Here is a 21,120-nt window from a genome sequence, read left to right as displayed (position 1 = left end):
GCTTATGAATTTAGCTCCACAAGGGCCTTCTCATGCAAATAATTAAAAAGTAAGGAAGGCAAATACTATCTTTGATTTTCATTCGGAATGACTATAGAACCTAGTCTTAACAAAGCTCAGTCCTATCAGAGGAAAGCAATCAAAGAGCAGCTAACGAAGTTTTTACATCTCTGATTCTTAAGTGGCACTGGGAAAAATTGATTGATTGCAGTTTTTACATGTCATCTGTTGCAATCAGATCACCTCACAGGACCCAACCCCCGTGGGGAGAATTTGTAAAAAGTAAATGAGGCTATTCCAGTTGGGCTGACCCCAATATAACTTACCATCTTGATCCACTCCTAGACAAAACGGGGCTTGCTTGTTATCAGAAATTCACATGAACCAGAGCGAAGCAGAAAGAGCTGAGAGGCAACAATTTATGTCCCCGCCTCCCCCAACGGTAGGACAAAGATGAGCAGTGACTTAACCTTTTTATTAAAAGCTACGTGAGCATCTGTTGTTCGTTTCTCCTGAGGTCAGAACTAGCGAAAAGGCTATAAATGATAACAGGAAAGATTTAGTGACATATAAAATAAATAATGCTGAGGGTTGAGACAGGATTGGGTGTTGGTGGTGCTATTTTGTGGATCATCCTGGCTGGCCTGGAAGGGCATGGATTTGACGAACGTTCACCGTCTTCCAGCTTCTGGTGACTTGTTTGATGGTAAAAATCGCCTATTTATTTCTGCCACAAACCACGTGTAGATATGGCTCTATGTGCTTCTGGGTAAAACAAGCATTTTCTGTTGATAAGAGGAAGCCAAGAGATGCCTCCAGGTGTGTTAATGCTAATCAAAAAATATGTGTATGTGTTTGCGAAGCCAGAGGCATTTGCCAAATGTTTGTTGTTTTAAGAGCTGTCTTAGAAGTCTGGCCTGATAGGCTGCTGTAGGGCAGGAGGAAATAATTGTAGAAGGTGAGATATTGGTCATCCTGAATGGTGGGGAGAGACTGAGTGGGGTATCAGGGCACTGCTGGAGTGCAACTCATTTGGTGAAACGTAACTGGGTATTGCTAAGGTTTCTACCCACAAGCAGTGGCTCCGAGGACAGACCCAGCCTAGTAAAGTCACTTAGAGGACAAAGCCCAGGGAGAAGAGCCAAGGAGGGGTTTGAAAAAGTCAACTCTTCCCTTCCCCTCCACCTCACTTTAACCTAATTTCTCTGCCTTTCTTTTCTTCCCAACTTGGACAGTAGAAGGGAAAAATATAATGACGTATATGAGTGATTCTTAAGTCTTAGTGGGCCTGAAGTATGCACGGGATACTGTTAAAATGTAGATTTCCAGACTTACCTCCATAGTGGGATCTGGGGGTGAGTTAAGGACACTTGATCACATTGCCTTTCTGGGGCTTCTATTTTTTTTTTTTTTTTTAATTTAAAAACCAGTTTATTTATTTTGAGAGGGAGAGAGAGAGAAAAAGTGTGAGTGGGGGAAGGGCAGAGAGAGGGAGAGAGAGAATCCCAAGCAGGTTCTATGCCGTCAACACAGAGCCCGACGCAGGGCTCCATCCCATGACCATGAGATCATGACGTGAGCCAAAACCAAGAGTAGGATGCTTAACCGACTGAGCCACCCAGGCGTAGGGCCTCTATTTTTAAAGCCCTCTCTCAAACCTTGTTGTATTCGATTTCCACACCAAACCCTATCAAGTTAATATCTTCAATCAGTACTGTTATTATAAATATAAAGATAAAGTGGGTAGCTGCATAGCCACCTCTCAGATGGCCCCCAATGGCCTCCACCTCCTGGCATTCACACCCCTGTGCAATCTCTCTCCTTGAGTCTGAACTGGACCCAGTAACTCACTTCTCATGAGCAGAATATGATAAAAGCAGTAGTGTTATCTCTGAGATTAGGTTGTAAAAAGACTGGGGCTTCTGACTTAGGGCGCTCGGGTTCTTTGTCTCTTGGATTACCGGCTGCGATGCCGTGAGCATTCTCAGGTGGCCAATGGAGAATCCCTATCATGAGGCACTAACGCACCAAGGCCTGCCGACAGCCGTGGAAGTGAACGTGGAAGCGGATCAACGCAACCTGACGACACTTTCATGAGCTTCGCGAACTTGTTGACCTCTAGCTGCAGGCACCCAGCTGAGCTGTGCCTGGACTCCCGCCCCACAGAAGCTGTGAGACTCTGTCACAATAATGATGACTGCAACCGCCATTTGTAGCGCTGCCCGGGAGGCTTGTTGTTCCTCAGCGAAGCCCACCTGGCCGGCACCACCTGTGCACTTCCTGCCCACCGAGGGTCAGTGGACGCGGCTTCCAGCACACCGTCAGCCCTGCCAGCAGGTCTTGTGGCCACACACTTCGCGTCACAAGCTGGCTCAATGTCTTGGGTGTGATCTTTGTGAGCTCGTCATGAATTTTGAGGTCACAGACCTCAGTCTTCTCGGAAACACTGCTCTGAGACCTGGTGGCAGAGAGGAATGGTGTGCAAGGTGACTGCCCTGTCCAACTCACCAAAGCTCATTACTGGGAAGAAATCAGCATTCCTGCGTAGAGCAAACGATGGCTTCAGGAATGTCTGGTGCCTGGGGGTGCGCCCTGGCCAGGGCTGTGATGGGCAGTCTTCAGGGAGCCTGTGTTCCCTCACAGCATCCTTTACTCCCCGGATACCATCTCCCCTGGTGCCCAGTACCCCATCCAGCTACTCAGGCTTCTAGAACCTCTTCACCCCTTCCCCACAGCTGGCATCCCTTCAGGCTCCAGCCAGGCCAAGCGCCATTTTTGTCCTCCACCAAATTTATCAGTTTCCTGTCACATGAGCTAGATACCTGTTAGTATCTATTAGTTAGATGTCTGTTAGGGGCCAACGCATCCCCTAAAGTTGTTATTTCACTTAGTTTAAGGTAAGACCAAGATGATGTCAAAAAACCAGTTTGGGATTTATCACGGTTGTTTACTTCTTTTGTCAATCCATTCAAAAAGACTGACCTCTCTGGTGGCTACCATTTCTTAGATGCATGGACATTTTACCATCAAGAGGAAACACACACTGGAGTGTTCTCGTAGCATTCCTCTCAGAAGGAGTGTCTTTTTAATATCAAAAGAAGGCATATACACAAAACGATAAGTTAACACCTCAAATATATAAAGAGCATAAACTGAGAATAAAGGATAGCTTTCTAAATTGAATACACATTTCTGTGAAAAATCAGTGCGTTACTTCTTCCCTCCCTCTCTGCCTCCCTTCCTCATTCGGGTCTGTCCCTCCTTCCCTCTTTCCCTCTGCACCCCCTTCCTTCTCCTTCTCTTACCCTCATTGGTGAGAGCCTTTTCTGATGCCTGATCAGAGGTCGAATTTCATGCTAAAGAAAAGCTAGCTATGTGTCGCACCTCCCAGATAACATCCGTTAAGTCAGTTACAACGTGCCTGTCTTCAAAAGGCCCTTAAGAAATAGATCTAGTGGCAGGAATTTATGATAGTCATGAGGATATTTGGCCTTTCTGGGAATTTCTGGAAAAAATTAGGCATATCTTGTAGTGAGTGCAGAGACTCACTAATCAATCCATCACCCAAGTTTTCAGGGTTTGCCTCCACACCCTTCAGCTGCACATACAGCTGGCACCAGAATTCCTTGCCTTAAAACCACAACCTGGAATGGGTGAGTTGGGAGATCAGCCTGGTCTTTGGTTCAAGGCAGCTCTTGAAACGAAGCCAGTTACTCATGTTTTCAAGTACACGTCAGCAGCCCTCTGCCAGTTATTATGACCAAATTCAGGAGGAATGAATTTCACCTGAGGCTCTGATTCAAAATGAAACACTGATATCAGAAATGCCAGGGGATGATTGCGAGGTTATGCTGATGTAAACCTCAAAACAGGAGAAAAGGAGGGAAGGGCACCAGCTTTGCTTCCCAGACAGCTGGGGCCACCGCTTTTCACCTGACAAGTGTTTGTGTGCAGGAAGGTGGCCTCAGAGGTGCTCCGAGAAGTGGTGCTTCTTACATTCACTCCCTTCCAGTGCCCCCTGGGGAAACCTGTTCCCCCGCAGCCCTGCTGTGGCCACCCACATGCGTCTGGGGGCTCCAGGCGCCTTGCGCGGGTGACAGAAAGGGGAGAAGGCGTTCCCAGGGAAGAACATGAACACCAAATAAAAATGAGAGGTTCAACCTTCCCCCTGCGAGACGTGCCATGGCTAAAGGTCATGGAGATTACGCTGGGATACGGTGCCTTTTTCCTGATTTGCTGGTGCCTGATATATAATTAAAGATACTTGCTGGGGAATAAGAAGCAGGTGAAAAGATCAGCCTGGGAGAGGAAGCTCCTTCCTGAGATAATCCTCAACCCTGCCAGCAGGCAAATAGTCATGGCCCATCTCTGGGGCATTTTAAGTCTCTCTGGCAAAGGCCTTTGACATGCACGAGCTTCTGCCTAAACTGGGAATTTTCCAAAGGCACGGGAGAACTTTCTCTCTGCAGGTTAATCAGAGAATATATAGTTTCTATAATCACAGAATGCAAATGGGAGCGACTCTCCATCTGTTCACCCGCTGGAAGACCTGTAATGCTGTAAACTGAAAATGACCACAAATCTCATCATCATTGATATCTGCTTTGGAGGGAATCAGTATTTCAATCCATAAATAAAGATGCCTGGTGTCTGGGGAAGTCACGCCAAACAAGGGAACACCAGAGGACTGCTGCTCGGCGATCACAATTTGTTTTTCATTTGCGCAACAATTATTTCTCGGGCAGCGGCGCCAGGCAGAAGGGATGGAACCCTAAACAAGCCGGAAACGGGCCTGCCTGCCCGTGGCTTCTCTTCAGGGGAGAAGAAAAACTTTATTACACTTGAGGCAGTGGTGGCATAGGTCGTACCTTTTTTTGAAGGTAATTGTCTTTGCTATTGACTCAGGGGAAATAAGTATCTTTGAAAATACTTCCTCCTAAATCCCAGGCTGCGGGAGACATCAAAGGTAACCCAGGGGGTATTGTCGGGTTTATAATCCACTCTGCTGGCATGTAGTCCTTCAAGTGAGTAGCAGAAGGCCTTTTCCTAGTGTCCAGATATCTTTCCCGCCTGCTAACTGATACCGGAATTCCTCTGGAAAAGGTATTTGAATTTAAGGTATTATGATAGGTACTTTTATGGGTCAACTTGGCTGGGTCATGTTGCCCAGATGTTTGGTTAAATATTATTCTGGATATTTCTGTGAAGGTGTTTGGGGGATGAGGATTTAAATCAAGATTTAAATCGGTAGCCTTTGGGGTACCTGGATGGCTCAGTCGGTTAAGCCACCAACTGTGTCCTACTAAGTCTGACTTTGGCTCAGGTCATGATCTCACAGTTTGTGAGTTCAAGCCCCATGTCGGGCTCTGTGCTGACAGCCCAGAGCACGGAACCTGCTTTGGAGATTCTGTGTCTCCCTCTCCCTCTGCCCCTCCCCTGCTCATGCTCTCTCTCTCTCTCTCTCTCCCTTAAAAGGAAATAAATGTTTTTTTAAAAAAATTTAAACACAATAAATCAGTGATCTTTGAGTAAAACAGATTACTGTCCACAATGCAGGTGAGCTTTATCTAATCAGTTGAAGTCCATTCTGCCAGCAGACTGCCTTTGGACTTGAACACAGCTCTTCTCTGAGTTTCCAGCCTGCCAGCCCACCCCATTAGATTTTGGACATGCCAGTCCCCACAGTCATGTGAACCAGTTCCTTAAAAATTAATCTGTCTGTTCACCTTAATATAGGCGGAATGCTTACAAATAAGGAAATGCCTTTGAAAGAACCATTGCAAAAAAAAAAAAAAGTGGGGGGGGTGCCTGGGTGGCTCAGTTGGTTAAGTGTCTGACTTCAGCTCAGGTCATGATCCCATGAACTCCACGTCGGGCTCTGTGCTGACAGCTTGGAGCCTGGAGCCTGCTTTGGATTCTGTATCTCCCTCTCCCTCTGCCTCTCCCCCGCTCACACTCTGTCTCTCTCAAAAATAAATAAACATTAAAAAAAAAGCACTGCAGTACTACATGTTTACTATTATATCTGTTTATTACATCATTTATACCAAAAATAAGTTTCAGAGCCTCTCCTGAGAGCAGTCTTGATAATAGGGAGAGAACCCCTTAGAGTCCGGAATGGAGGGAACATTTGCCTTTGAGTCAGGAGTAGAGAATGGGCTCAGGACAAGGGACTTGGGGGACTGAAGATCAGGTTTGCTTGCTTGGCTTTATTCCCCTGTTTTGTCTTCAGAGGGAGAATCACATCTGCTTACGTCTGTTTACCTTAGACATTGTCTGTGAGTACCTAGAAAATACTTGCTGAGTTAGTTCTAGGGAACTGGGTGAGGGAGAAAGTTGGGAATAGAAATGAGTAACTGTTTTATGTTCTCGGTGCTTCACCTCTGCTATCGTATTTAATCTCATCCATAACGATAGTCTTGTTTTGCTCCTGGATTCTGAGCCAAACTCTCTAGGCTCAAATGCTGACTCAGTGGCTTTTTAATTCTGTGGCTTTGGACAAATGACTGAACCTCTCTGTTAGTGTTTTTACTCTGTAAAATGGGGTACTAACAGGACCTATTTCAATGTTTAGGGAGTAAGTTAGTATAGTAAGATGTTAGTAGAGTGTCTGTTACCAGTAAGGGCTGTGTCAGTAGGAGGGGGGAACTGCCTTTCCTAGAAGATAGGTTTCATTTCTGTATTTTCCAGATAAGGCTGCTGAATGTCCAGAATCTCATTGTTGCCACAAGAAAACGGAGCCGTGGTTCGACTGCAGGCTGGTCTGACACTAAAACCTTCCCAACCCCCATATGCCGTCCTAATATGGGTAAAGCATTTGAACACCAGAGAGATTTTAACTATTTCATTTAGCATCTCATGCATTTACGCTTGATTTTGGACACGTGACTTCTTTTTTTTTAATGCATCTGGAACAGAAGGTTAGATTTACGACCTACAAATACTAGCCGAAGGTCCGGAAGCTATTTTCTTCAACTTTGCTGTTCTACTTATTCAAAAGGTTGTGGTCAACCTAGCTTTCTGTGCAGCCAACATTGAGGTGTGAGATATCACGCAGTAGAACAAATTACAGAAAAGTAGAGCCCAGGTGTATTGTGAGGGTGTAGGTATGGGTGAGACCCATTTATTGAGTTCTCGCTGTGTGCCAGGCACCGACACTGGGTGCTCTGAAGAAGACAACAAGGTGCAAAACACAGTCCCTGAAATTGAAGAGTTTACAACGTAGCTCAGTGGTTCTCAAAATCAAGTGATTTTGTGTCTCCCGGTGGCGGGCGGGTGGGTGAGGAGGGATATCTGACAATGCCTGGAAGATTTTTGGTTTTCCTGACCCAGAAGGGGAGATGTATGTGAAGGGGTGAGGGGTTTCTGCTGACCCCTAGTGCACAGACGTGCGGCTAAAAATGTCCTACAATGCACAGGACAGTGCCCCCATCCCCCCAAGAATCACCCAATCTAAAATGTCAGTTGTGGTATGACAGAGAAACCCTTTGAGAGATGGAGCCTACACAAAGGTTGTCGTGCACACGGCCATCTAACATGGTGCCCAGTTACGAGCCATGAGGCGGGACAGATCCCTTGTGCTCTGGGAGCCCGGAGGACCACCGGATGGGGGTGGATTGCAGTGGAAGTCCTTCTCAGGCTGGAGGCAGAAATGTTCAGGATGTTTGTGACATCAGAGCAAGTGGAGGAAGCCGGTGTAATACGAGTGGTGAACCTGGAGAGTTGGCATGGAGTTGGCCAAGTTATGGAAGGCAATGAACAGAGGGAGGGTATAATCTTGATGCCATCTGTGGCTGAGAGCCTTTTTAGGAGCTGAGGATGGAGAGCAGTTGGCTGAGATGGACTTTTAGGGAAATGAACTTTGAGGATGGACTGAAGGAGAGAACAGAGGCAGGGACGTGGGCCAGTTCATTGGATCACTGAGCAAACACGGTCCCCAGAGGTTGAGAGCAGAGACTCTGGAGTCGCTCTGCCCGCGTTCCAATCCTGGCTCTCAACTTAAAGGCCCTCTGACTCCCAGCAGGGAGGACCCCCTCTGTGGTTCAGATTCTTCAGCTGTGAAGTGGCACCTACTTCATAGGGTGGTTGTGAGGAATACGGGAGTTATTGTAGGCATATAGGTGTGGGCTGATGAGGGCTTGGACTATATTGGTAGCAAGGGAAATAAGCAGTAAAAAGCTAAACAATTTGAACAGATTAATGGCAGATTGGATACAAAGGATAGGGTTCAGGAAGAATCCAAGATGTCTGTGGTGGAATCATACACAGACAAGGAAAAATTAGAGAGGGGAACCGATAGGATAGTTTTCTTTCTTTCTTCCTTTCTTTCTTTCTTTCTTTCTTTCTTTCTTTCTTTCTTTCTTTCTTATTAATACAGTGTTTATTTGTCTTCCTTCTGTCAAACCCTGAGCCAACCACTTTCCTCAGGCTGCCTGGGGAGGTATGGGAAAAAGAACATACAGGTCAGGCGAGACATGGGAGAAAGACCCGTGGGACGTCGAGACGGTTCTGTCACCTGGTGAAGAGGATGAGAAAGGCCGCCATCAGGCAAAAGAGCCCCATGGCCTCCAAGAGGGCAAAGGCCAGAATGGCACAGGCGAAGAGCTGTTGCTTCGTTGGCCTAGCCAATGTTGAGGCTCCCAGACACAGTCCCAATTCCAGCCCCAGGGCCAGCCACCCCTACCATGGCAGTCCCAGCCCCACAGTGACCTTGGCTGCTGCGTCGGTGTCCCTTGAAATGGCACCGGTTTGGAAGCTGCAGCTAAAAATAAGCGAGGTCAGGGGACATGGGACTGCCCAGCTGCTGAGGCTCTCATCTGTCCGTGTCTCCGGTGGTTTTAGTGCCACTGCAGACCGTGATCTGCTCAACAGCTGAGCGGTGCTCCTGACTAGGAAGGGGGTGGAGATGAGCTTTGCACAGACATAAATTTTCAGGGGGTGAGGGCCTGTGGCAGAAGATCTGCACCCAGTGCCGAGAAGACAGGTTGGGGCTCGTGAGGAAGACGAAAATTCTGGTTAGGCAAAAGGGAAGTCAGCGGCTGAATCAGAGAAATAAAAAGCCTTTTGCAACTCTCACTAAAAATCAGGTACATGTAAAAAGTTGTCAGTCCGAGAATAGGCACTTAACTAGCTAACCACAGGCCTACCTGATTTTCTGGGGGTTTCCTTTTTTTAATCTATAAATTCTAGTTTTGATGTGTTTCCAGCATTTGGAAAAATATAGAGAATAATATAACATGCTAGTGATCATTCAAGGAGTAAAGAGACCATTATAGACACTTCTTGGCCTCGACAATATTAAACGGTTTTAGTTTATATTAAAACATGAGGCCAGGGGCGCCTGGGTGGCTCAGTAGGTTAAGCGTCCGACTTCGGTTCAGGTCATGATCTCGCGGTCCGTGAGTTCAAGCCCTGCGTTGGGCTCTGTGCTGACAGCTCAGAGCCTGGAGCCTGTTTCAGATTCTGTGTCTCCCTCTCTCTCTGACCCTCCCCCGTTCATGCTCTGTCTCTCTCTGTCTCAAAAATAAATAAACGTTAAAATAAAAATTAAAAAAACAAACAAACATGAGGCCATAGATGGTCATTGCTCACCTTGCTGGACCATCTTACGAAGGCTTGTAGACTAAGTACAGAGTTTGCTCTGGCCTGTGACCAAATTGTTCTCATCTTCGGTATTTAATAAGACCTCCTACTACATAGACACTCAAGGTCTTATCTTCCTTTATTTCAAGGACTTTCATAATCTATTCCTACATCACCACTCTCATTGTTCACTGCTTCCTATTGTACCTGCTTATTCTGTTCTCAAATACAGCTTTTGTTTTCCCATTAGGACTGAATAAAGACAGGTGGGTGTTCTGGAAAGGTTATAATTTGATGCTCCTTCAAACTAATTTATTCATGTACCATCCACTCAACAAATATTTACTGAGTGGATATTATATGTCAACAACGGTTCTAGCCTCTTGAGATATAACTGAACAGAAAAGACAAAGATCCCTGTTTACATTCGAGTAGAGGAGACAGACATTAAAAAATAATAATAAAATCAGTCAATCACATAGTATGTTAGAAGGTGAGACATGCCATAAAAAAAAAAAGAAAGAAAGAAAGAAAAGAAAAGAAAAAAATAAAGTGAGAAATACCCAAGTCAGGGAGTGCAGTTGGCAGCAATAATTAGTCAAGCTACTCTTCATTGGGAGGGTTAAGATTTTGAAAAAAGACTTTAAGGATTGGGGACAGTTAAGAAGGTTGGATGTTAATTTCATTTTTTAAATTTTTTGAGAAGCCTCCATACTGTTTTCCACAACAGCTGCACGAATTCACATTCCCACCAACAGGGCACAAGCGGTCCCTTTTCTCAACATCCTCACCAACACTTGTTATTTCTTGTCTTTTTTGATATTAGCCATTCTGACAGGTGTGATATGATATGTCATTGTAGTTTTGATTTGCATTTCCATGGTGATTAGTGATGCTGAGCAACTTTCCATGTGTCTTTGGAAAAAAGCCTATCCATGTCCTCTGCCAATTTTTAAATTGGATTATGTGGGGGTTTTTTTTGATATTGAGTATATGAATTCTTAATATATTTTGGATATTAACCCCTTATCCAATATATTATTAACAAATAATCTTCTCTCAAAAGGTAGATCACCTTTTCATTTTGTTAATGGTTTCCTTTGCTGTGAAAAAACTTTTTAGTTTGATACAGTTCCAGTGATCTACTTTTTTTTCTTTTTTTGGTCATTTCCTTAGACCATATGACCCAGTAATTCCACTTCTGGGTACTTACCTGATAGAAAACAAAACCACTGATTTGAAAGGATATATGCACCCCTATGTTTACTGCAGCATTATTTACAATAGCCAATATGTGGACGCAACCTAAGTGTCCATTGATAGGTGACTGGATAAAGAAGATGTGGTGTGTGTGTGTGTGTGTGTGTGTGTGTATTATATATATATATATATATATATATATATATATATATATATATACACATAATATATATATACAAAATGGAATATTGCTCAGCCATGAGAAAGAATGAAATCTTTGTGTTCACAATAACATGGGTGACCTAGAAGGTGGACCTAAGTGATATAAGTCAGACAGAAAAGACAAATACCATATGATTTCACTTACAGGTAGAATCTAAAAAACAAATGAACAAACAAAAACAGAAACAGACTCATAAATACAGAGAACAAACTACTAGTTGCCAGAAGGGAGGGAGATGGGGGGGGGGATGGGCAAAGCAGGTGAAGGGGATTAAGAGGTATAAACTTTCAGTTATAAAAGTAGTAAGTCACAGGGATGAAAAGTACACCATAGGGAATATAGTCAATAATATTGTACTACCTTTGTATGGTGACGGATGGTAACTACACTTATTGTGGTGAACATTACATAATGTGTGTCATTGTTGAATCACTATGTTGTATACCCGAAACTAATATATTTTATGTCAACTATACTTCAATTTTAAAATTATTTGAAAAAAGAATGTTGACACCTGGAGGGGAGAGTGGAACACAAGCATAGAAGCTACGGAGAGAGCAGGCCTGGTGCGCTTCAGAAACAGTGAGGAGGGCAATGTGGCTGGGTGACATGTGTAAAAGCATATTGGACAGAAGTGAGAGGCAATAAGGAGGCCAGATCTTGGAGGGTTTTATAGGCTAGTGTGAGAAATTTGGCTATCACTGTTGGTGAAATGGGGAGCCATTGTGGGGTTTGGAGACAAGGAGCAAAATGATCCAACTCAGGTTTTATTTTATTTATTAAAAATGTTTTTGGGGCGCCTGGGTGGCTCAGTCGGACAAGCGTCCAACTTCAGCTCAGGTCATGATCTCACGGTTTGTGAGTTCGAGCCCCGCGTCATGCTCTGTGCTGACAGCTCAGAGCCTGGAGCCTGCTTCGGATTCTGTGTCTCCCTCTCTCTCTGCCCCTCCCCTGCTCATGCTCTGTCTATCTCTGTCTCTCAAAAATGAATAAACATTAAAAAAAATTTTTTTTAATTTTTTAATGTTTACTTATTTTTGAGAGAGAAGGAGAGACAGCATGCAAGTGGGGAAGGGGCAAAGAAAGAGAGAGACACAGAATCCGAAGCAGGCTCCAGGCTCTGGGCTGTCAACACAGAGCCTGATGCGGGGCTCAAACTCACAAACCGTGAGATCATGACTTGAGTTGAAGTTGGATGCTTAACTGACTGAGCCACCCAAGTGCCCCCAACTCAGGTTTTAAATTAATTACTCTGGCTGCTATGCTGAGAAGAAACTATAGGGAGTTTAGGGTAGAGGCAGGAAGAAGTCAGAAGGCTGTTGATATAATCCAGATGAATGCTGGTGGCTTAGTCCATGGTGGGAACAGAAGGGTGGGGGAAAGCAATAAGATTCTGTGTGTGTGTGTGTGTGTGTGTGTGTGTGTGTGTGTGTCTGAGTGAGTTTTTAAACATCATGAAATATACATAAGATAAAATTTACGAGTTTAACTGTAAGTGTACAGTCCAGTGGCATTAAGTGCATTTGAATTATCGTACAACCATCCCTCCCCACTGTCCATCTCCAGCACATTTTCATCATCCCAGACTGAAACTCTTGGATACATGTTTAAGGCAGAGTCAGAATGCTTTCTGACAAATTGGACTGGGATGTGAGAGAAAGAGAAGAATCAAAGACAACTCCAAGATCATTGACCTGAGCAACTGGAAAAATGAAATTGCTATTGACGAGATGGAGAGAATGAGTGTAGCAAGTCTGGGGAGGAAGGAAGAGAAGGAGGTCAGATTTCCTCATATGAATTGGAAGTGTCCACTAGGCATCCAAATGGAGAATTTGAGAATGCATTTGGGTATGCAAGTCTGGAATTCTCACTGGAACTGGGTGGAGGTATACATTTGGATGTCATCAGCAGATAGATGGTTTTTAAGACACAGAAAGGAATGAGACAATCAATCAAATGATTGGATGAGACCGAGAAAAGAAGAGATCAAATGCTTTGAGGTAGGCTATCCTTGGCCCCAGTCTAAGAGGTTGGAGAGGGAGAGAAGAAAACCGTGAAATAGAGAAGAAAGAAAAGCCAGAGAAGAGTATTGAATGCTGTGGAGAGGCCAAGTAAGAGGATATAGAATTAACCATGGGATACAGGGGTGTGCACCTGTATCCCATGACCCTAACAAGAGAAGGTTTGGGGAGGTGGTAGGGACAAACGCTTGGTTGGAATGGTTAAGAGAAAATGAGAGGAGAAGAATTGAAAGCAATAAGTGAAGACTACTCATGTCTAGATTATACTGTAAATGGGGAGCAAAGCTGGTCAAGGAAAGAAGATCAAGGGTAATTTCTTTTGTTTTTAATGGGGAAAATAATGGTATATTTGTATGCTAATGGCAGTGATCCAGTGGGGAGGGGAAACAGGTGATGCAGGTGAGGGAAGGAGCATTTTAAAAATTTTGAAAACGAATACCTCTACGTGGGACCACAGTTTTTGCCACTTTCTAAACCATACTCTGACCTATTCACTCATTTGTATAAGCTACATTTGACTTTTCATCTCTTGGCCTGGATAGATATAGACCTACATGGGGCTCTAAAACAACACTGGAATCAATTGGCAAGGATGTAAATTAGACCTAGTCCTGCCAGCAGACAGACAGATAGCCCCCACGTGCTAAAGTACCTTCTTTCTCAGGAGTGTTTTTGGCCATTTGTTCATGCAGACACTGCCAGGAAATTGACAGTCAGAAGCAGTTGAAATGCAAAATCCTATTAATACACAATATAATGCAGATTTGGGGGACTCACTAATTTATTTTATTGTAGTGTCTAGAAGTGAACGTTGGAATGGTCCTTGGAAAATGGATGGTTTCTGCGTGCAGGCAAAGGAAGAGAGAAAGTTATTAAGTTGGGAGTGAGTGATAAAATAGCAGTGGGAGCAAAGATGAGTTTTTGCCTGGGCTTGGACTGGAACTCTGTCACCATGGTGAAATGAAATGGTTACCACTGGACCACAAAGTGTCAGGAGCCCAAAGACCGAGTAATGGTAATGTCCAAATCAGAGAAAGGCAAACAACTAATGCATGAATCTAGGTTTGGAAGGTCAAATTCTGTGAAAGGAAAGGGGGCTAATATATACCTATTACTGTACTGAATATCCTTATTCTTATCCACCTTATTACCCTGGAAGGATGATCTCTAGGGATTAAATATGGTGGCCAGCCTTTATGATGGCTCAGGGAGCCCAACTTCTTGGTATTCATTCTTCACCTTGCACTTTATCCTGGAAACATATTCTGTAGAGGTTGGATCAATATGCTTCCAAGCCCCAGTTTCTGGTTGGATTACACTAATGGAAGGAAGTTGTGGTGAGGTTGCTTTGAGCTGGATATGTCCCTCAACAGCAGATCATTGCCCCAATCAAAGAGGTCTCTGTTGTACTTAAATCTCTCTCACTTTTCCTGGTCCTTTTGCACCTAGGGTTGGTGACAGTTCCAGTACTGTTGGACCCAGTTTCCTGTACATCCTTTATAGTTCCCTTACTCCCATCCACACCTTTGTAATTAGTGACTTTGTGAATGGACACTTCTAAAATTATTCTAATTTAAATATCTTATGTTTCATATTGGAACCCTGACTAATACAGTAATAGATATGAGAAGTGGCTCCAGGAAAGAGTCAAAATTGGATCTGAGATTTATTTGGTCATATATTTAGAGGTCCAAGGATAGCCTTATAGCTGGGGGAAATAAGTCAATTATCAGTTACTTGAATTATCATTGGCAGTAGCCTGGAATGCAGTGCAAAATGCTAGCTATATGGAGCTTCTGTAAAGTCTCAGGATGAAAATCAGCAATCCCCCAGGGGTTTGGAGCAATGCCTTGACACTGTGCTGATTTTTAATTTGAAAATAGCTGCTGACTAGGGACGCCTGGGTGGCTCAGTCGATTAAGCTTCTGACTTCAGCTCTGGTCATGATCTCGTGGTCTGTGGGTTCAAGCCCCATGTCGGGCTCTGTGCTGACAGCTCAAAGCCTGGAGCCTGCTTCAGATTCTGTGTCTCCCTCTTTCTCTGCACCTCCCCCCTTGCACTCTGTCTCTCTTTCTCTCAAAAATAAATAAACATAAAATTTTTTTTTTAAAAAGAAAGAAAATAGCTGCTGGCTTGCTCCTGGTGAAGACTGAACAGTCAACCATAGATCATGAGATATTTAGGTGATTCAAACTGCCTATCATGAGCTTAGTATCATCTGATTCATTGAACCATAAAGTTAGGCATGAATAGCCTCACATTCCATCATAATATGGAAGTGATATATTTGCAAGTGGGCCCCAGTAGATCCAGAAGGCTCAAGATAGCTTCATGAGCAGATGACTTATATTTACATAGTACCTGTTCTTTCTGCTTCTCCTTCAATCACATGAGAGGCCCCTAGAGGAGGTAGTCATCAAGACTTACTTCTAGATAGATCTGCATCCTAAGCATATATGAAAGGGGAAATAAACAGCCGTTGTGCTATAGCCACGTTCAGAGGACTCCTGAAAGATAGCGCTGAAATACAATCCTCCCAGCACTTCAAAAAGTACATCCATTTGTTTACTTCATTAGGAAGAGATAGTATGAGACACTGATCTGCAATAACTAATGGGCAATGGCAGAAAACTAGTCAGGAACATGGAAAGAACAAGGTCAGGAGATTTGTGACAAGATCTGGGGGAGAGGATTATGGCTGAAACTCTTGGAATGAGGACAGAATGGAAAGATAAAATCAGAGGTCCAGAAAATGATCCATGTCTAACATACTCTGCTGCCTTTTGTCAGTTTTGTTTGCATTTGCTCAGTGGTGCTCTGCATACTCTTAAGCATCATGTCCCATGATTCAGAAGCAGCTGGCTTATGGGACAGAGGAATGGCCTACTAAAGGGCCAGTTACTCTGACATCTGGAAGATAACATCTTACAATGTTGGAGTGGTATCCTACAGGGTGCAATAAATGTCTTAAATCACAACAAATGTGTAGCCAGGATGCATGAGTCAGGGAAGTAAGGAGGGGGGTATGAGTGGCCCTTTTCGCCATTTTACCTAATAACCCACTGGAATGTTGTTCTCTTTATCTGTGATCTTGAGTTGGTGGGTTTGGAGATTTCAGTGCCCAAGAGAAGCATCTCTTTCTTAGGGAACCCTGAAAGTTGAGACTGCCCTCTGGCACTTTTGGATTCCTCGTGTCACGGAATTGATAGGCACAGAAAGGGGTCAATGTAGCTGAGATGAATATCCTGACTACCAGGAAGAAATTGGGTTGGTGCTTCACAGAGAAGACAAAGAGGACTTCAAAACTCAAGGAATTTACTAGTGTCATTTCCCAATATTCATAGTATTCCTGGTCATTGGAGAATTATAACAGCCCATAAAGACAAGACCAACTAAGGACCCAAGTCCCACAGGAATGAACATTTGGGTTATTCCATCAGATAAAGTACCTATTTCAGCCAAAGTGTTGACTGAGGCAAAGGGAAACATGGAATGGATGGTGATATGGGGTATCTACGATCAACTTAGGACAGCACAACCATAGATGTGGGAATTGTAGCAGCTGTGTTTTATGTTACTCTTCTTGTCTCCTTATTTTGTTCCCTACCTCACTTAAAGAGTCCTAATGGTTGAGGCACCTGGGTAGCTCAGTTGGTTAAGTGTCCAACTTTAGCTCAGGTCATGATCTCATGGTTTATGGGTTTGAGCCCCCTGTCGGGCTCTGTGCTGACAGCTCGGAGCTTGGAGCCTTCTTCAGACACTGTGTCTCCCTCTCTCTGCCCCTCCCCCACCCATGTTCTCTGTCTCTCTCTCAAAAATAAACATTAAAAAAAAATTGGAAAAAAAAAAAGAATCCTAATGGTTAGCGTGCTAAGTTTCGGGTAGAAATATGACCGCGCTGACATCACCTGGAGATAACATGATGACTTATGGGACCCCATTGCATCCCCTGTTCTGGGGGCACAGAGCAGATGCTGGGGGGTAGACTATACTGGGTGTCTTCTGTTTGTACCCCTTGTCTATTTTCCCAGGATGATGGCTACTTTAATCTTCTCAACAACCCTATAGTAATAATAGATCTTCTCGATTACCCTCTTCCTATATACCTGGCATTGTTCCAGGTGCTTTCCATGAATTGATTCAATTCAATCAATTCAATTAATGGATTCAATTAATCCTCACAGTAGGTTTTTCATGCGGAGTATCCTATTACTCCCATCTTGCAGATGAGGAAACTTAAGCAAAGAATGGTTCAGTAACTTCCCCAAACCCACAGTTAGAGATTAACCTCTGCCTTGTAAGCTTTCTCAAAGGGGTTAGGTATGATTATCTTGGTTTTGCAGACAGGAAAGCAAAGACTTAGAAGAGTAAACAAAGGGACTCATCCCAGATATAATCAGCCCCACAGTGAGGGTTCAAACCCAGGTCTGTCTAACCTCAAAACTCGTGTCTAACATATTCTGCTCTTTAATACTTCATTTTAAGGTGTCAATGTGAGAAGGAGATGACTGGGAAATTTAGGTTCCATGGACATAAGATATTAAATAATAAACTATTAAAAACTATTTTTAAAAGAAATGTGATGGATCTGATTGAAAAATCCCTGCTAATATTTTCTAGGAGAACACTGCTTTTTGAATCATTCTTTTTTTACACTTATTAGCTGTCATTAGCCTGATCAAATAGAATACAGTGGTCACTTATCATTCACAGACTGAGGAAATGCATAAACCAGAACGGGGAGAAGAGCCTGAGAAGGGAAACCACACTGGCCAGGGTGCCAGTAACTTCTTTTTTGCTTTAGTGACAGTTTCTCACCCTTCCACTAGTAAAGGAGGGCATAGTCAAGACTTAGCACATGCATTATAATAATTCATATCCTTCCTGCCCTTGGGAATTTCCTCCACCTGACTCATCTATTCAATATCATGGACTAAGGGCTGTCTCACAATGATCTGCTTTTCAGATAATACCATCCAGTCGATTTTCTGTTGCTGTTGCTGCTGTTCCGTGCAGAAGCGGTAAGTCTACTTCTGGGAGCAACTTCTTGGAAATTAACTCATTCTGTTTCTTTATTGTCTATTAAGTCTCCTTGTCTCTTTGTATCTGCTGTTCCCTTTGCCTGGGAAACCCCTCTCCCATTTCCTCCCCGTTGAGTGCCCGCTGATGTAAAGGAACAACTCCAATTTTGGGTCTTCCATGATCCGTCCTGGATCCCTTTGACTTTAGTGGCTCCTTCCCTTGCGTTCCCACAGCATGCCTTGGTTCCATACTGAATATTTATTTTGTGTATGCTGTTTACATACCTGTGTTCCACTCTGTAATTTTTACACATTAAGGACAAGAATCTTGTCTTATTTATTTGACTATCTCCCCAAAATGATCAGGGTGTCTTATGCTTTGATGCTTTTATTCTATTGTATAGAATAAACCTAAGGTAGGTTAATAATAGTAATAGCTAGCATTTAATGGGAGGTCCTCTATGTCAGACTGTGCTAAGAGGTTTGCATTTATTAGCTCAAGTAACTCTCCAAAACACCTATAGTTTTTACAATCTCCGTTTTACAGATGAGGGAATTGAGGCTTAGAGAGATTCTGTTGGTTCCCCAAGGCCACACTATGAAATGGTAAAGCTGGGATCCAAACTCCTGTTCTTAATCATAGCACCGTATCTGTTTAGAACAATGCATACCATCAAATGAGGTAATGCGTGTAAAATGATAAACACTGTGCCTGATGCGGAGTAAGTTTTTCATTATCACAATTGTCTTCTTATGTCCTTAATATGCACCAGACTCTGCTTTCTTCAGTTTTATTCTATAGCAACTCTTTTTGCTTTTAGCGTCTCTAGCTCAATAAGGAAAATGAGGTTCTGAGAGGTAGTCACTTGCCCATGGAAATGGAGCTGGGAAGTCTTCTAAATAAGAAAAAAGTTGCAAAAAGACCTGGAGTTTCCTACTAATTTTGAGAAAAATCTAGTGAATATCACCTGAATGCAAACAATCATTTGTAACTTGGTTGTTTTTCAATCTCAGACAAGTAAGAACACAAATAAGCCTAAGCAAAGATGAAGAATTTTCAGAAAGATACACTCCGCGTCGCAGGCTGTGGTTCAGCGAATTGCCAAGTAAGAAGCGAGTGAGTATCATCTTGCTGAGGGAGAAGGAAGAGAGGAAGCTTGCGTTTCAGGGTCCATGGTCCTCAAGACACTGTTTGCTGCCATGCCCAGAATCTAGTATAGTGCTCAGCACGTAACAAGTGCTTCATGAGTGAATGTCTTAGAAGAAAGCCAAAGGAAAAAAGACCAGTTAAAATAGCCTACGCAGCTATGTTTCTGCAGAGCTTGAAACTGGACGGTGAATGGGGAAAAACGTGTTCTGGCTACTGCCGTTTGTGAACCCAGGATTAATTTTTCGTTCGGTGTTGGGGGAAATAGCGTTCTTAAGCAGTGTGATAAATCCAAACACAAGGTTATAGCATGTGAAACGGAAGGGCTGTTTTTCTTTTTTTCAAGAGAGAAAAACCCATAAACAAAGTGGAACTATTGGGGTGGAATTCAAATTTTAAGAATTGTGGCTTAAAAAATGTCCAGGGGTGCCTGGCTGGTTCGGTCCACAGGGCACACGACTCTTGATTTCAGGGTCGTGAATTCGAGCCCCATGTTGAGCATAGAGCTAATTTTTTAAAAAAGAAAAATATCCAATGCAATCCTGGCAAGAGAACTTATGATCTTGAAAATTTACAAAAGGGTGAGTGTGTTGCCGGATTTAAAGGTTGTCTTATAATCATTTCCTATGTTTACCCCACCCTGGTTTTTGCTTTGATGCAACCGGATGGGAGAATTGGGGCAGCACACAAAAGTATTATAGCCCTATTCTTTTTTAGTACACATGACTAAAACAAGAGTACAACAAATCACTCCTTGGTTTTTGCAGGCCAACAGAGGCCACATGCAACCATCAAAACGCAAGCCACTGCCTCCCCTCCCACCCTCTGAGGTTACTGAAGAGAAGATCCAAGTAAAAGCCCTGTATGATTTTGTGCCCAGAGAGCCGTGTGATTTAGCCTTAAAGAGAGCAGAGGAGTACGTGATATTGGAGAAGTATAATCCTCACTGGTGGAAGGCAAGAGACCGTTTGGGGTAAGACTGATGCCATGGTCCTTACCAAATTCTTCTTTTATCCTCTGAAGACTCCTGAAACATAAAAACTGTTTTGTGGCTCATTTTCTTTAGGTTTATTTCCTTCTGCATGAAGTAGAACATGTCCCCACACCTCTTATCTGTATGAGAGAGCATTACAGCACTGGGATTTCAGGCAGAGTCACAGCACTTCATACGCCTGGCTTCACATCCCGACGCTGTCACTTACTGTTGTGTGTCCTTTGGCAATCACTTACCCTCTCTGAGTTTTCCTTCCTTCCTTCCTTCCTTCCTTCCTTCCTTCCTTCCTTCCTTCCTTTTTTTTTAAATTAAGGCATCACTGACATATAACATTATATTGGTCTCAGGTGTACAGCATAATAATTCAACATTTATTTGTGGAATGATCACAATATGTGTAGTTAACATCTGTCACCATGCATAGTTACAAATTTTTTTTTCTGGTGATGAGAACTTTTAAGATTTACTCTCTTAGCGACTTTCAAATATGCAATATAGTATTATTAACTATAGTCACTATGTGGTTTAATACATCCCTATGGCTTATTTATCTTATAACTGAAACTTTGTATCTTTTGACCCCCTTCACCTACTTCACCCACCTGCCTCTGGCAACCACCAATCTGTTCTCTGTATCTATGAGGTTTTTTTTTTAACTAAATTTTTTTTTAGATTCCACATATAAGTGAGACTATACAGTATTTGCCTTTTTCCATCTGATTTATTCTACTTAGCATAATGCTCTTGAGGTCCATCATGTTGTTGCAAATAGCAAGATTTTCTCCTATTTTATGACTGAATAATATTTTCTTTTATCCATTCATCCGTCATTGGACACTTAGGTTGTTTCCATATCTTGACTATGATATATAATGCTGCAGTGAACATGGGGGGCTCATAGATTGTTCATGCCTGACTGGAGTCTGAGGTAC

General features: G+C 43.2%; 1 protein-coding gene and 1 pseudogene across 3 annotated transcripts in view; one reads left to right on the top strand and one right to left on the bottom strand.

Annotated features, from left to right (window-relative positions):
• TXK (TXK tyrosine kinase) overlaps positions 1–21,120 on the top strand; it is a 63,307-nt gene that overhangs the window by 1,466 nt on the left and 40,721 nt on the right. For 2 of the 3 annotated variants that reach the window (XM_078446140.2, XM_060655087.3), the window contains exons 2-4: positions 17,993–18,047; positions 19,062–19,164; positions 19,962–20,167. In XM_078446140.2, coding sequence (XP_078302266.1) covers positions 17,993–18,047; positions 19,062–19,164; positions 19,962–20,167 — 364 coding nt within the window. Of the gene's footprint in view, positions 1–12,156; positions 18,048–19,061; positions 19,165–19,961; positions 20,168–21,120 lie in introns of those variants that run through there. The other variant, XM_060655088.3, reaches the window with a different exon arrangement.
• On the bottom strand, positions 7,449–9,604 carry LOC132692833 (ATP synthase F(0) complex subunit C2, mitochondrial pseudogene; annotated as a pseudogene).

Source organism: Panthera onca, chromosome B1 (genome assembly GCF_046562875.1).
Source record: "Panthera onca isolate mPanOnc1 chromosome B1, mPanOnc1 haplotype 2, whole genome shotgun sequence".
Lineage (NCBI taxonomy): Eukaryota > Metazoa > Chordata > Mammalia > Carnivora > Felidae > Panthera > Panthera onca.
Note: the sequence above shows the minus strand (reverse complement) of the source record. Positions and strands in the feature narration are given on the sequence as shown.